This window comes from Trichomycterus rosablanca, chromosome 13, assembly GCF_030014385.1.
Source record: "Trichomycterus rosablanca isolate fTriRos1 chromosome 13, fTriRos1.hap1, whole genome shotgun sequence".
NCBI lineage: Eukaryota > Metazoa > Chordata > Actinopteri > Siluriformes > Trichomycteridae > Trichomycterus > Trichomycterus rosablanca.
The window spans coordinates 34,104,510-34,121,472 of NC_086000.1; the positions used below are offsets into that span (position 1 = coordinate 34,104,510).

General features: G+C 42.6%; 2 protein-coding genes across 2 annotated transcripts in view; both read left to right on the forward strand.

Moving 5' to 3' along the window:
- sptlc2a (serine palmitoyltransferase, long chain base subunit 2a) overlaps positions 1 to 1,552 on the forward strand; it is a 60,007-nt gene extending 58,455 nt beyond the window's left edge. The window contains exon 12 of the mRNA XM_063007538.1: positions 1,393 to 1,552. Within this exon, the coding sequence (XP_062863608.1) occupies positions 1,393 to 1,512 (120 nt within the window). The 3' untranslated portion in view covers positions 1,513 to 1,552. The remainder of the gene's footprint in view (positions 1 to 1,392) is intronic.
- Positions 1,553 to 8,741: 7,189 nt separating this feature from the next.
- Positions 8,742 to 16,963, forward strand: part of ism2a (isthmin 2a) — a 51,147-nt gene continuing 42,925 nt past the window's right edge. Inside the window, exon 1 of the mRNA XM_063007743.1 lies at positions 8,742 to 8,870. Coding sequence (XP_062863813.1) covers positions 8,742 to 8,870 — 129 coding nt within the window. The remainder of the gene's footprint in view (positions 8,871 to 16,963) is intronic.

Genomic DNA, 16,963 nt, shown 5'->3' on the forward strand with positions numbered 1-16,963 from the left:
ACTTGTGTAAAAATAAGCTGTATTTAAATAATCTTGTTTGGGCCGTATCTACTCCTTGGTTGACGTGTGTTAAACGCAAAAATATCGGTAGATGGTTTTAAGAAAACAGCCTTTCTAACCAATATGTCAACTTAAAACTGGCAGCAGTAAAATAATCCATGAAAGTTGCATCATTTTTGTGATCGTCTCAACTGTTTGTTAGAGGCTCATTAAAAAATAGTGTGCACTAGTAAAAAAAATTTGAATTGTGTTGTTTGTATAGTCCCAGGAAACTAAGAAATGCAAGGAAATCATTTTTAGACATTATTTTCTTGGTGAGACCATTAAAGGGTTAAGGCTGACTTAACACTGGGGTTTTTTTCTATTTATTTATGCATTTTCTCCCATTTTTTTCTCCTAAATTAGCATAGTCAATTTGTCTTCCGCTGCTGGCGGATCCCCGATTGCAGTCGAGGAGGGTATACTGCTGCTCACGCCTCCTCCGACCTGCGTGCAGCCCTTAGCGGAACCCTTTTTCACCCATGCATTCTGCACAGGGTCTAATCAGGGTCCTTACACAGCGTTTGAAGACCCTACCCACATAGTCCAGTCATCCTGCTCTAGCAGAAACGTGTCTGCTGAAGGCACTGCCAATTATGCCCGCTAGATGGTGCCCAGCCGACCGGTGGCAACGCCGAGTTTCAAACCGAGGAGTTTGGAATTTCTGCGCTGGTGTGCTAGCGGAATACCCCGCTGCGCCACCTGGGCACCACACTGTTTTTCTTTTCTTTTCTTTTTTAAACCAGACAATGCAATACAATTTTGTTAAAATATGCAAAGTTGCATAAAAGGATATTTAAAAAAAAAAAAGTCAAATGTAATTCAGGCCTTTGGACCAGCATCAGCCACGGAAGTTCCTTCACTCCAGACTCATCAAATGGCGTTAACCAGCATTACCTTCTTCAGCAGTTTGAGCTACAGTAGCTCGTCTGTTGAATCGGACCACACAGGTCAGCCTTCGCTCCCCACGTGCATCAGTGAGCCTTGGCCGCCCATGACCCTGTCGCCGGTTTACCACTGTTCCTTCCTTGGACCACTTTTAATAGATACTGACCACTGCAGACCGGGACACACCCCACAAGAGCTGCAGTTTTGGAGATGCTCTGATCCAGTCGTCTAGCCATCACAATTTGGCCCTCGTCAAACTCAAATCCTCACGCTCGTCCATTTTTCCTGCTTCTAACATCAACTTTGAGGATAAAATGTTCACTTGCTGCCTAATATATCCCCCCCACTAACAGGTGCTGTGATGAAGAGATAATCAGTGTTATTCACTTCACTTGTCACTGGTCATAATGTTTTGCCTGGTCGGTGTATGTAAACGTGTGTGTAATATGTGTTATTTCTTTGCAGGCTTTGAGCGCCATCAGTGAGGTGGGCGACCTGCTGCAGGTGAAATACTCCTTCCACAAAATCCTGTCCTCCCACGACCGACCCTTCGACGAGACCACATACGAGGAGTGTGACGACTGAAAGCTTTCCAGTTCGAATTAAACCTGCACTAAAGTCTTAAGCTCTCTCTCTCTCTCTCTCTCTCTCTCTCTCTCTCTCTGAGAAGATTCACTGAACCACTTAATGTCATTCTGTTTTTTATTTTTATGTTACTATATTATCGTGTTTTTAGCACAGAGCTCCATCTATTCTGCTTTAAACGTTAAATCCTCTTTTCTGTCTTGTTTTTTTTCTTTTTTTTTTTTTTTTTACTTCTCATCAATCATTCCGACACGAGACTCGAGATCTGTCCGTAACTCAACGTGACATTTATATGCGGAGAAAAAAACGCTTAACTTCCATGCTGCCAGCCACACAAAGGCTTTGGACTGCTTATACGCTCGCTAAAGCCATATGTAACCGTAACCCTCGAACCGCTGTTTGCACGTACAAAACATCTTTTCGAATAAGTGGGACCAGACTGGCAGGGAACAAATGATCAGTCCCAGAGGTTCTGATACAGCAAAGCAGCTCTCGTTCTTTTCTCCTAATTTGGTTTGTTGTTTATTTGCTATGTTGAGTAAGTCGTGCACAGCTTGGCTTTTTACATTTCTGTTTACATTTCTGCACTTGTTGGATTGTCAGAGATTCGGTGCCCTGCTGTCGTTTGTCTTACGTTACACCCCCCCCCCCCCCCCCCCTCCGAGATATCGGTCACAAAGTTCAGTTTGTCTCGCGTGAGAAAAATAGCCGCGTTCTGGCGAACATCTCTGACTTGAACACGATGTTTGTACCAGCGCGAGCCAACATCAATCAGATTCTGCAGAAAACTGTTTCCAGAAACGTGCGCATCTGTCTGCCGGGGTTTATTCACCCTGATTTATTCATGTTTTCATCAACGATGAAACAGATCGGTGAAATTGAAGGATTATTCATCATTTGTTTGCGGAATCGGGGCGTGGCTCTCCAAACGCGAAGCCGATCTCCTGCGCAAATCCATCGAAGTGTGGGTGGATAAGAAGGAATCGGTGGGCTGCACATACGTGTGTCAGGCGAATATACACCCCTTCTTGGCGCCACCCAAATCTGTAGGGGTTCATTCACCCTGATTTATTCATGTTTTTATCAACGATGAAACAGATCGGTGAAATTGAAGGATTATTCATCGTTCCTTTGCCTCTCATCACAATTCAGTCCTCAGGGTGTAATTCAGGGTGTAATGATATCAAAGTTAGGGGGGCACGGTGGCGCAGTGGGTAGCGCCGTCACCTCACAGCATGAAGAACCTGGGTTTGATTCTTTCCTCTGTGGAGTTTGCATGTTCTCCTTGTGTCCGTGTGGACTTCCTCCAGGTGCTCCGGTTTTCTCCCACAAGTCCAAGACAAGTACAAGTAGTCAATTGGAACTACTGGAAATTGCCCTGTGTGTGTGCGCACCCTGTGATTGACTGATGACCTGGGTGACTTTCACACAATTAATCAGACCCACAGTGACCCTGACCAGGATAAATCAGTGGTAAAACAGACAATGAATGAACTGTAGCAAAGTTCACAATATAAAATGTGTCATAAACATTCTCAGTACAGGGGGGAAGAAACTTGCATCAGTTGTCCAAGTCTCTGGAACTGTACTGGACAGAGCACCGCCCCTTTTCTCATCAGTCCAAAATCTAGCCAAAGTGTCCAGTTGTGTTGAGATTGTATTACTATACAGGTCATCATATTCCTTTGTTTCCTACTGTGCCGCCCCAGTTACTGACGATGATTAAACTAATACTTGAATTAATCAATTAATTAATGTAGCTGTTTTAATCTCCATATTACTGAAACGGCTGTAAATTAATTATGATCATTTCAGTGACATGAGCTGCATTTCTGCTATCCTGACGTACTGCACACTATTCACCGACACATTCATGATGCACGATGCATGTAAAAATGCTTAAGTAAAGCAGTTTATGCTTTCAGATGCAGCCATGTGGATTTCTGAGAAACAGTTTTCTTAATAATGATCTAAATACAAACGTTATATGGTCAAAAGTATGTGGACACCTGAGCATGAGCTTGTTGGGCATCCATTACCAAAACCATGGGCATTAATTTAAACATCTGCTTTTTGTGAATGTAACATCCTGCACTTATTAAAGAAGAAGAAGAACGCCTTTATTTGTCATAAATATGTGTACAGTACAATGAAATTCTTTTTTTCACATATCCCAGCTTGTCTTTGGAAGCTGAGGTCAGAGCGCAGGGTCAGCCATTGTACAGCGCCCCTGAGAAGGGTTAAGGGCCTTGCTCGGGGGTCCAACAGTAGCAGCATGGCAGAGCTAGGATTCCTAATCTCAACCTTTTGATTGACAGCCCAGCGATCTACCAACTAGGCTACCACAGTCCCAAGTAAATTGGTAAAATCAGGCACTGATGCTGGCCTGACTCACAACTGACATTCCAATTCATCCCGAAGTTGTTCAGTGGAGTTAAGGCCAGGGCTCTGTGCAGGCCACTGAAGTTCCTCCACATCTTAATGGTCCTTGCTTTGTGCGGCTTGACTGACATAAATCAAAACAAATGCTTTTAATTTGTGTCATTTCTTTTTCTACACGTGTTAGCATGGGTGTGGCTGAAACACCTGAACCTGAATTAATACGAGAGGTGTCTACATACTTTTGACCATATAGTGTATATGTGATGTACACGACTTTTATAAGTCGCACTACGTTAAAAGCAGTGAATTTCTTTCTCGTCTCGATTAGAAACTATTTATAAATACTAATGTGAACCAAAGAGGGTGAAAAATGTTCCACTGTGGGGAAGCTTTAAGTCCCCGTGTGCTTTGCTCCCAGTGGTGATTCCCACTGTTCCACTTTGATGCCATTTTTTTCCCGCCAACATTGTTCATCATGTTGCTGTGACTGCAAATCACCGACTCTTGGTGAATATGAATGACGTCTGGCCTCGATGTCGTACTGTGATGAGTTATTTTGAATACTCATCTGTCTGTATGATGGTTGTATTTTAGAATTCTCTTTCTTTATTCAGTTCAGGATTATGTTTGTTTATTTTTAATCACCCTGTTTTAATTTGTCCTTTCATTTTTTTTTTACTTTTAATTTAATGTGGATCGTATGGTCGTAGCGCTGCCCCTATGTGCTTTCTCCTACGCTCTGTGTGCTTGTACATATTTATTTATTATTAATCTCCTCTTTAATTCATTCTGTTGGCACGATTTTCTCCAGCAGCTCCAAAAGTCCTTGAACGTGCACGCAGGTCCACAGTGCGCCGACACGGTGCAAATACTACTGGTGATTTTCATCCGATCTTAATTTGTATATGATGCAGTCGCTGAAGCCGAAGAGTCTTGATTTGGATAGAAGGTGGTGAAACACACGGTGGCTTTTGTGATTCGCCTGATGTTTTTTCATTCCGGAACTTTCTCACTATTTGTTTATATTTTATTTTGTTAAAAACATGTTCATGTTTCTGTGTTTTTTTTTTCTTTATTTGACGTGTAAATCAGAAAGGCGACTTGTATAACAAGAGAGCTACAGAAGTTATATAATTAATGGTCAAATGATTTAAATATATTCCACATTACAGAATAAAAAAGAGAAAATTCTTACATTTGTTTCGTCTTTGTTTGGAAGGAAACTTGGCAGGAAACAGTAAGATGATCGCTGAAGTAATATTTAAGAAGGGAACAGCTCATTTTTTAATTTTTGTTTGATCTAGTTCCAGCCCATTCATCCACTTCACATTTACACAAAATGCTTTTTTGGTCAAAATACCGTAACAAACACCGGACAGGATGCCAGTCCATTGCTGGACCAGAGGCGTGTCATCATTTTTATCAGTCACTTTATTCTGGTCTGTGTGCTGGCAGGTCTGATGATGGGTCTTGATTCACCACTTTTTGCCAAAATGATTATTTCTTAATGCAAGACTGCAAATAATCTTTCACCAACTACTGTTCATAATATTGTGAAAAGATTCAGGAAATCTGTATATATCTTAGTTTGTGTAGGGCAACGCCAGAAACCACTGTTGAATGTGTCTGACCTTAGAGCTCTCAGATGGCACTGGATGAGAAACCATCATGCTATGTGATGAATATAGCCACATGGGCTCGAGAGTACTTCAAAAAACCATTGTCAATTAACACACATTTTGCCAGGCAGCACAGTGGCGCAATGGGTAGCACTGTCGCCTCACAGCAAGAAGGTCCTGGGTTCGATCCCCAGGTGGGACAGTCCGGGCCCTTTCTGTGTGGATTTTGCATGTTCTCCCCGTGTACGTGTGGGTTTCCTCTGGGAGCTCCGGTTTCCTCCCACAGTACAAAGACATGCAGTCAGGTTTATTGGAGATACAAAAGTGTCAATGACTGCATTTGACATTAAACGTGTGAACTGATAAATCTTGTGTAATGAGTACCGTTTCTGTCATGAATGTAACCAAAGTGTGTAAAACATGACGTGAAAATTCTAATAAATAAAATAAACACGGTCTGCCGCTGCAATAAGAAATGCAATCTGAAACTCTGTTAGACAGACAGAAAGCCGTACATCAATTCCATGCCGAAACACCTCTAAGTTCTTTGGCCCTGCGGTTATCTTTGATAGACTGAAAGACAGTGAAAACGTGCTGTGGTCAGATAAGACCACACCTTAAACACCTTGTTCACAGTGTGAGGATTGTGAAGAGCCCTGACTTTAACCCTACTAACTCTTTTGGGACAAATTGGAACATTTATTGTGAGCCAGGACTTGTGGCAGCTTGACAGTGATGGGACTGGAACTGCCAACCTTCTGATTTCTCATCCAGTACTTTAACAATTGAGCTACTACTGCGGTGAAACATTGGAAATCTTTTTTCTACTTTCTACTGTTAAAGATTCAAGAGAATTAACAAACCACTGAATGTTTTTTACAGAGACTGTGTGTAATAAATGTTGCATGTTCTTTGTGTTTGCATGTTCTTCAACGTCTCTGCTTTTTCCCTTTTTTTTATTATTTGGGCCCTTCACAGATTAACACAGATTAATAGTACTACAATTTGAGCCCCTCTCTCTTTTTAACAAATCACAGATTCTTCTTTATATTGCAACGTCCCAACTTTTCAGAAAATGGGGTTTGTATGATTTTATAATTGCAAGCCTGTCAGAGGGACTGAATACAGTTCAAGCGATTGATGGTTAAATGGCCTTGCTCAGGGGCCAACAGTGGCAAATTGGTGGGGCTTGAACCAGCAACATTATGACTAGTCCAGACCCTTATCCACAGAGCTACCACTGCACTACCACCAAATCAAAAGACATAGTGTGTACATATAAAGTACAGATGTTCACACTTGCACAGTAATGTTGGTGGTAGACTTAAGGACTTGGGTTTGAGTTTGGCATGTGTTCCCCAAGACCATTTGGGTTTTCTCCAGGTAAATAGGCCAATAGATGCTCTTAATTGCTTCTAGGTGTAAGGATGCACAATCCTTATTAATGAATTGCTTACAAGGGACTTACAATTGGGACTGAATACAATACAAGCAATTAAGGGTTAAGAGCCTTGCCAAGGGGTCAAACTGTGGTAACTTGGCAGCGGTGGGGCTTGAATCAGCTAACTTCTGATTATCAGACCAGTACCAGAACTACTTTCTTTCTTTTGCCTTGTGATCTAAACTAGGTTCTAATCTGGACCAATCGTGACCCTGATCAGAATGAAGTCCAGCTGCTTCAGTCACACTCGTTGCAAACAGGTATATAAAATCAATTAAATAAAATATGCTTTATGTTTCCAACTTCATGACAACAGGCCGTCGTTTGTTCCAGCATGGCTCTGTAAAGACACGGTTTGATAAGTTGTGGCACTTGTCATTTGTGTGGTCATTGATATGGAGGAACTCCGGTGGCCTCAATCCAATGGAACATCTTGTGGATAAATTACAACAGTGATTCCATCATCAGTACCTGGACATCCTCCAAACTTCATGCTAATGACCACGGTTTTGGAGTTGGATGTGCAACAAGCTCACAGTCAGATATCTGAACACTAGTCCGTAATGTGCTTGAACTGACCCAGTTTTTGGAACGAAGCTCTATGAACTTTTGCTCCCATGAGGAACATTAGAGTCAATTAGATGTACTTTGTAATGGTATTGTATTGCACTCCACATCTGCATGTCTTTATTTCAGCCTCACCCTCACACACACACATCCATCCAACACAATTCAGTAACTGTCACACTCCTCTATTGCTTCCCATGCAAGCTTTTGTGTACAAGACCCCATACAGGACACATCCATCCCGTCTGACGTCACTCACGTCCAGGGTGACGTTTCTGGGTGTTCCAAACCGACCAATGAGAGGTCAGAACACAGGGCATGCACACAGGGATGCCAGATTGTGTTAAATCTTACGCAACTGAAAATGCCCACCCAGTGTGTAACGATGCCTAGATGGAGCTTTGTAGGGTGGGAGGTTCAGGTGACCATATACTTTAGGCCATATATATATTTTATTGCATCACATCATTCAGCTGCAGCAGAAAAGAGTAGGTGCTGCTTGACAACATAGATCCCTAAGGTCTGGGTTTGATCCTTGCCTCCAGTCATTGTTTGTGAGGAGTTTGCATGTTCTCCCTGTGTCTGCGTGGGTTTCCAAAAGCCTAAAACATGCAAGTGAGGTGAATTGGATATACAAAATTGCCCATGACTTGAACTAATGAATCTTGTGTAAAGAGTAACTACCGTTTCTGTTATAAATGTAACCAAAGTGTAAAACATGAAGTTAAAATCCTAATAAATAATAAACAACGCCACCATACCGCCTGGTATTCTGAGTACGTTACACTTTGTTGTATTCTATCATTAAAGTATTTTTAACAGCACTAGTTGGTTTGAATCATGTTTATATAGGGGATTTACACTCATCTTGGCAACCCTGAGAGAGCCGAGTTGGGCTTGTATGTAGAGGTAAACGTGCGCACACGCACTTCAGTGAAGCCGCGGCTCTTACGCATGGAGCTACTGGGAACAGGAGGACTTCCCAAATGGCATCGTGAGTTCAGTGGCTCGTAACGGAGGACCATAAGGTGCTAAAATGTTTCCGGACACACTTCCCCGACCAGTACTCACTCGGATTTAACTCCAGATTTCCCCTGATGGATTGATTTTGCAGGAGCGCAGCGCACTGATTCGCAGCTCGTGGAGCGAAAGCGCAGGACTTTTGGAAAAGCGCACATTCTTCATTTCGGAGCTTTTAGTTTCTATAAAGTGGCGCAGATATGCGGACTCGCAGTGGAGTTTTACCCTCAGTGGCTTTCTTCACCCTGTTTCTTCTGTCAGTGCAGACTTTCCCCAACAGAAAGCAGAAGATCACTGAAGCCAGATCCAGGAGCAACGCAGCACTCACGGTACATACAGTACATCTCTATATATTTTCCATGCGCAGTTCGGACCATGTGATGAACTCTGACCTGTTCTTAAAGTTTCTTATATGTATTTATTTTTTTTCTTTAATTTGTTTGATCTAAACAGCTTTCCACAGCCCTGCACATTTTAGTGATTTCTCCTCCAACACACCCATTTTACCCTAATGAGGGGTTTGCAATGATCTAAACAGTGTGTTGAGCAGTGAAAATGAGCAGTGCTGTGAAACACCACCTCTAATCCTATTCCATCACAGTTTAAGTGAAAAAACGGACATCAAAGACCGTTACTGCCTCCCCCTAAGAAGGATAGGTCCCAATAGTGCCATTCCATATGGCCCCTTCACACATGGAGAGGCAGGATTTTGAACACTTGGCTTAACTATGCCCTTTCATCCATTCATTACTTCTGAAATCATCCTTGTATTGTGCATGCATGCATCTGAACCTGGTTGATATATAAAGACTATTGGCTGGGCCAGTGATAGCTCAGTGGTTAAGGTACTGGACTAGTAAACAGAAGGTTGACGGTTCAAGCCTCACCACCACCAAGTTGCCACTGTTGGGTCCCTGAGCAAGGCCCTTAACCCTCAATTGCTCATCGTGTTCAGTTCATTGTGTAAGTCGCTTTGGATAAAAGCGTCTGCTAAATGGTAAAAATGAAAATGTATTTTTTTTTCAAAGTGGGTTGTATGTATCCCCAGAGCTACATGTAAGCATTTGGCAATGGAGGTACACACAACAGAGATGCAATCGAAAAAGAAAATAAGTGATGTGGTATTTTAGAGGAGCAGGATATTTTATTAACACTGCCACAACACTGTCACAATTATTCAACCCCTACATAATATTACTGATCTTAAAACCTGCTGCTAGTCTGAAGGACCTAAAGTTGGGTTACAACATGATTAGTGCTTATTGGGACTCAAAAACATTTATATTTTCAGCATTTAGCAGATGCATTTATCCAAAGCGACTTACAGTACAGTGACAGTATACAGTCTGAGCAATTGAGGGTTAAGGGCCATGCTCAAGGGCCCAACAACAGAACCCTGGCAGTGGTGGGTTTTTGAACCAGTGACTTTCTGATTACTAGTCCAGTACCTTAACCACTAGGCTACAACTGCCCCTGGAGTCAGATCAGTAAGCAGCCTTTAGAGTCATATTATGTAAATATTATAATACGTTTTACTTCAAACTGCTGAGTTGCCCTGGAATAGATCTGGCTCCACTGGACCTGACCAGAACAACACACACACACTTAAACACACACCTAGGTACAATGTGAATGAATGATTGTTATGAATCGCCTCAGCAGATCATTCGACTTCATGTTTGATTTGGTGCAGCTTTTGTGCCGGATGCCTTTCCTGACATAACCCACATGTTTATCCGGGCTTGGGACCGGCAGTAAGGGTGCACTGATGTGTGTCCACCCAATGACTAGGTCCACGTACGGCCATGCACCTTCTGTATTAGTGAACTCAGGCCATGCTTTTATATTTACATTTCGTCATTTAGTGAATGCTTTTATCCAAAGCGACTTACATTACTTACATTATGTGACTGTACAAAATCTAAGCTCAAGGGCCCAACAATGGTAACCTGGCAGTTGGGGGCTTGAACCAGTGACCTTCTGATTGCTAGTTTAGTATCTTAACCGCTAGGCTACAACTGTTACCAGCAGCATGGCACTTGCCATTACACCACGACTGCCAGTGTTTTGAGGAATTAGGAGGAAACCAGAGTAGGAGGAGAAAACCGACATGAACACAATGAAGAACGGTTAGTGAAGTTAATAAATGATGGTTTGCACCCATCACAGACACGCCCACATGTGTTTGTAAATGGACATCAATGTTTTTGACTTTTTACTTTTTTTTTAAATCTTTTGAACAGTTTCTGGCTTCACGTTATATCCAGTATGAGAACTGAGCCACTTTTTAAACCACTTCTAATCATAACGCAGAGGTGTACTGAAAGAGAAGAAAAATTCAGGAATGCACCTTATATGAAACAAATAGACTTTGGGGTCAGATTATATATACACTAGATGGACAAAAATATTGAGACACACCTGATAACCACTAAATTCAGCTGTTTCATTTAGTTCCATTGCCACATGTGTATAAAATCAAGCAGAAAAGAAAGAACGGGTCGTCCTAAAAAGCACATTGAATTCAAGCGTGGAAGTGTAATAGGATTCCACCAAGTTAAAGAGCGAAGTGGCAGAGTGCATTCAAGTCACCAGCACTCTTCTGACTCAGTAACTACAGAGTTCCAAACCTTTTGTGGTTCATGGCTGAGCAGGTGCATGCAAGCCTTACATCACCAAGCACAATGCCAAGCGTAGGATAGAGTGGTGTAAAGCACACCATCACTGAACTGTGGAGCAGTGGAAATGTGTTCTGTGGAGTTATGAATCACACTTCTCTACCTGGCAGTCTGATAGACGAGTCTGAGTTTGGTGAACACCAGATGAACGTTACCTGCATTACTGCATTGTGCCTGCTGTAAAGTTTGGTGGAGGGTGATAATGATATAGGGTTAGTATTCAGGGGATTGTCTAGGCATCTTAGTTCCATTGAAGGAAAATCTTAATGCTTCTGCATTCCAAGACGTTTTGGACAATTGTATGCTTCAACTTTGTGGGAACAGTTTGGGGTTGGGTGAGATTGGTGTGGACTTGACTTGACTGGCCTGCACAGAGCCCTGACCTCAACCCCATCAAACACCTTTGGGATGAACCAGAATGGAGCTTGTGAGCCAGATACTTTTGCCAAAAGCTCTTCTGGATGCATGGGGTAAAATTCCCACAGACACACTTCAAAATCTTTTGTTGTTGTTGCTGCAAATTGGGGGGGGGGGGGGGGGGACGACAAAGTTCTTCAAATTAGAACTTTGTCCAAATAGTTTATCTTCTAAAGGCACTAAACCTAATTCAGAGGTAAGTAAAGCCCATCATTAAGAAGTGGAGAGACTACAACCACACTACCTAGGTGAGGAATGTATTAACACTAATTCTGAATAGATCATTAAAATAAGTTCTATGCCGCTCAGGTGGCGCAGTGGTAAAAACACACGCTGGAACCAGGGCTGGAATCTTGAATACATCGTATCACGTCTCAGCTCTGCCTGCCGGCTGGTCTGTTGTTCAGATAGGGGTGGGATTAAGCCGGATAGGGTCGGGATTAAGCCGGATAGGGTCTTTCATAACTAATGCAATTACGACCTCTGCTGGCTGATTGATGGCGCCTGCACAGAGATGAGAAAAGAGTGCTGTCAGTGTGTGTCTCTCCGTACACAGTGCTGAGCTGCATTGCTCTCGTCAAAGTGTAGGTGACAAGATGCATACGGCTGCTGCCCGTGTCGGAAGGGGCGTGGGTTAGATTCGTTCTCCTCAATCAGAGCAGGGATCGGCATTGGTGGAGAGGAAGCATGATGCAATCAGGCAATTAGACGCGCTAAAGGGGGGGAAGGGGGAGAAAATGCATAAAAACAAAATTAACAAAAAAAAAATCATTTCTATATGGAGGATCTCTGTAAAAAATGAGCAGCATCAGAATCGGGATTAGAACTTGGTCAAAGAAAATAGAAGTAATGCAGATGTGATGATGTACTGAGTTTCTTTGTATAAAGATCTCAGACGCCTCGTTCCTTGTCCCCTCTTTCACCTGGGTGATATTTTATCGGTGTAGTTGTTACGATTCGCTCGGGACAGTGTGAGCACTGTTTCTGTAGAGCAACAGGAACTCCTATTAGGAACCTGAGCTGAGAAAACGGGGTGCTGTGAAAGTAGGGGAGTGCTGGTGCTGTAACAGATAAACCAAATAATCGCCGTCCTTTCCTGCTCTCAGAAGCAACCAGGCGCTGATGCCACATGCCTCAGAGGGTGCCAAATTCTTAAGCCTTTTCAGAAGTCCTCGTTTCCGTTCCTTACTGTCGTGTCAGATGACTGCGGATTGGAAGGCTCTCAAATATCCTGCACCTTAATTGAGGTTGAGCTGAAACTGTAAACCTTAATCTGTGTTTCGGGGTCTGTAGCGCAGCGCTCCTGGGCATGCTGCGGATGCCATGTCCAGGATTTAAGGCTGAATTGATGGTTTATATTTGGGTCAAATATATTTAACAACACTCACACACACCGAACATATTCTGTGAAGAAAATCACTATATATACAGTGTATCACAAAAGTGAGTACACCCCTCACATTTCTGCAGATATTTAAGTATATCTTTTCATGGGACAACACTGACAAAATGACACTTTGACACAATGAAAAGTAGTCTGTGTGCAGCTTATATAACAGTGTAAATTTATTCTTCCCTCAAAATAACTCAATATACAGCCATTAATGTCTAAACCACCGGCAACAAAAGTGAGTACACCCCTTAGTGAAAGTTCCTGAAGTGTCAATATTTTGTGTGGCCACCATTATTTCCCAGAAATAATTCCTTAACTCTCCTGGGCATGGAGTTTACCAGAGCTTCACAGGTTGCCACTGGAATGCTTTTCCACTCCTCCATGACGACATCACGGAGCTGGCGGATATTCGAGACTTTGCGCTCCTCCACCTTCCGCTTGAGGATGCCCCAAAGATGTTCTATTGGGTTTAGGTCTGGAGACATGCTTGGCCAGTCCATCACCTTTACCCTCAGCCTCTTCAATAAAGCAGGGGTCGTCTTAGAGGTGTGTTTGGGGTCATTATCATGCTGGAACACTGCCCTGCGACCCAGTTTCCGGAGGGAGGGGATCATGCTCTGCTTCAGTATTTCACAGTACATATTGGAGTTCATGTGTCCCTCAATGAAATGTAACTCCCCAACACCTGCTGCACTCATGCAGCCCCAGACCATGGCATTCCCACCACCATGCTTGACTGTAGGCATGACACACATATCTTTGTACTCCTCACCTGATTGCCGCCACACATGCTTGAGACCATCTGAACCAAACAAATTAATCTTGGTCTCATCAGACCATAGGACATGGTTCCAGTAATCCATGTCCTTTGTTGACATGTCTTCAGCAAACTGTTTGCGGGCTTTCTTGTGTAGAGACTTTAGAAGAGGCTTCCTTCTGGGGTGACAGCCATGCAGACCAATTTGATGTAGTGTGCGGCGTATGGTCTGAGCACTGACAGGCTGACCCCCCACCTTTTCAATCTCTGCAGCAATGCTGACAGCACTCCTGCGCCTATCTTTCAAAGACAGCAGTTGGATGTGACGCTGAGCACGTGCACTCAGCTTCTTTGGACGACCAACGCGAGGTCTGTTCTGAGTGGACCCTGCTCTTTTAAAACGCTGGATGATCTTGGCCACTGTGCTGCAGCTCAGTTTCAGGGTGTTGGCAATCTTCTTGTAGCCTTGGCCATGGAAAATGACAAGCAGTGCTCATTTAGGGGTGTAGTCTCTTAGGGGTGTACTCACTTTTGTTGCCGGTGGTTTAGACATTAATGGCTGTATATTGAGTTATTTTGAGGGAAGAATAAATTTACACTGTTATATAAGCTGCACACAGACTACTTTTCATTGTGTCAAAGTGTCATTTTGTCAGTGTTGTCCCATGAAAAGATATACTTAAATATCTGCAGAAATGTGAGGGGTGTACTCACTTTTGTGATACACTGTACATATTTTTTTGTTGTTTTGATGGTATTACAGGGCATTCAGGGTCCATTATCGTTGCATGTTTTCAAAGTAAACAGGGTACATGTCCTGAATTGTTTAAAGCTAGCTTAAACATACTTTTCTGTACCATGTAGAACATTATACATCAGAGCTGAATTCATTTCACAGATCAATTCCCATGCTTCTGAACTCACTGTTATAGTCTTAATACCCAAAATAAACAATCAACTCTTTTGGAATTGATTTTCATTCCTGCAAGTCGGCACACACAAGAACTAATTAGTTTGGGGTTTTTGGGGGCCTGTCTTTGTTAATTACTGTCTAAAACATTTATTTATTGAAATGTTGCCTTTAGTAAGGTCTAACAAAGAAAGCAAGTTCTAGAAAAAGCTCTGTGAACGTAAGGGGCAAAGGGTAAAACCCTATGAGTAAATTTTGACATTCACTGGGGTCCAGCAGATATATTTCATGTTTTCATTAATGCCAGAACACAAAGCAAAATGGAACCAACACAAATCTAAAGTCGTTGGTCTTGGAATAAAATGTTTTTTTCTTTTTCTCCGATTTTTCCCCATAATTTTCTCCCCTAATCTGGTCATATCCAATTACCCTGGTTACGTTACGCTTCACCTCTACCAGTACAACCCTCCACCGCTGACTGAGGATCACCGCAACTGACACACGCCCCCTTCGACACGTGTGCTGTAGCCGACTGCATCTTTTCACCTGCACGAGGCGAGTTCATATGCGGATCAGCTTTGTGCACGGAGAGCCACACCCTGATCAGCATTATTCCTCAACTCAAAGGTCGTGATGTCACCAGTTATGAGGAACCCTGGTCCGGCTCATCCCACCCAGAACAACAGCCATTCTTAGTTCATATAGCCGCCCAGCCGAATGGCAGAGCTGAGATTCGATACGATGTTTTCGAAATCCCAGCTCTGGTGTGCTAGCGTATTTTACTGCTGCGCCACCCGAGCGGCCCGAATTTCAATGATTTTTTAAACTTTTTTCTGCGTCTTTCAGATGTTTTTTCCAGGTTCTCTAAAACTGTAACAAAATCTGATGGGTCAGAAATGTATATCTGTAGCAACGTATATTATTAATTTGGTAGTTTAAAAGGTCGTTGTAGCCTAGCGGTTAAGGTACTGGACTAGTAATAGAAAGGTTGCTGGTTTAAGCCCCACCACTGCCAGGTTGCCACTGTTGGGCCCTTGAGCAAGGCCCTTAACCATTAATTGCTTAGACAATATACTGTCACAGTACTGTAAGTTGCTTTGAATAACAGAGTCTGCTAAATGCCGAAAACGTAAATGTAAAAAGTTCAGTACTGTCATTAATTTTTTTTGCATAGCAAATAGGGCTAGCTGAATGCTCCCATTCGACTGAGCCACAAGCATTGCGACAGACTGTATAGAAAGCTCAGTACAAATCACAATAAAACAGATCATAGACTTTCTTGAAACAACTTAAGGTTCCAAGATCATTCATATCAGCAATTGTCTGTAAGTACAGGTACATGGAACAGTGGTCTGTGCTAAGAAACAATTTGTCTGGATGGATGGGACTGCCATGAATTAGAAGCTGCTTAAATGAAGGTGTCACTGAAAAACATGCTTAAAAAAGCTTTTTGATGAGTATTATGATCAGAAAAAACAAAGAGTAAATTGGCCACAATGACCAGAAATACGCTCGGAGAAGACAAAGTGACACATAAACTCGGCGTCACTGTACTAGTGTGAAATGCGGTGGTGGTATTATTATACTCGGGGCTTTTTTGCCACCAGTTAAACTAGTTCACAAAGAAAGAGATGTCGTACCATCAGCCAGTCGGGTAAATATTGGATGTAATAGATGTTTCAACAGGTCAAAAACTAAAAGCACCAAGTCAGCACTGAATCAGACTAAACTTTAGCTTTTGAAATGGTTGTTATTAAAACATATATGGGCTGGGGGCATTCAGGTACAGTACGCTAGCCCACTACCACAGAGATCTGAGGATCCAGGGTTCGAATCTGAGTGGTGCTATAGGCCGGTCGGCCCTCTGTATGGACGTAATTGGATAATGTCAGGGTTGGAGTAGCAGAACAGCCTAGCCAATGGAAAGTGCACTTGTCAGTGCTTGTTTAGTACTGGTCCCAAGTCCGGATAAAAATAGAAGCATTGCATAAGGTATGGCATCTGACGTAACAACTGTGCCAAGTCTGTTTTGCGGACCAGATCCACCCACTGTGTTGATCCCTAAATACAGAAGTAGCCAAAAGGGAAAAAATATGTGAAAAGAAGTTGGCCACTCAACCAATCTACAGCCCAACTACAGCAGTACCAGAAACTTTCATAGGTATCAAACGCTGCTGATAGAGGTTAAAAAAAAAAAAAAAGCTACACATAACCAAATATCATAAATTTGGTAAAAAAGTTATTTTTGTTTTACTTTTTCAGGAACC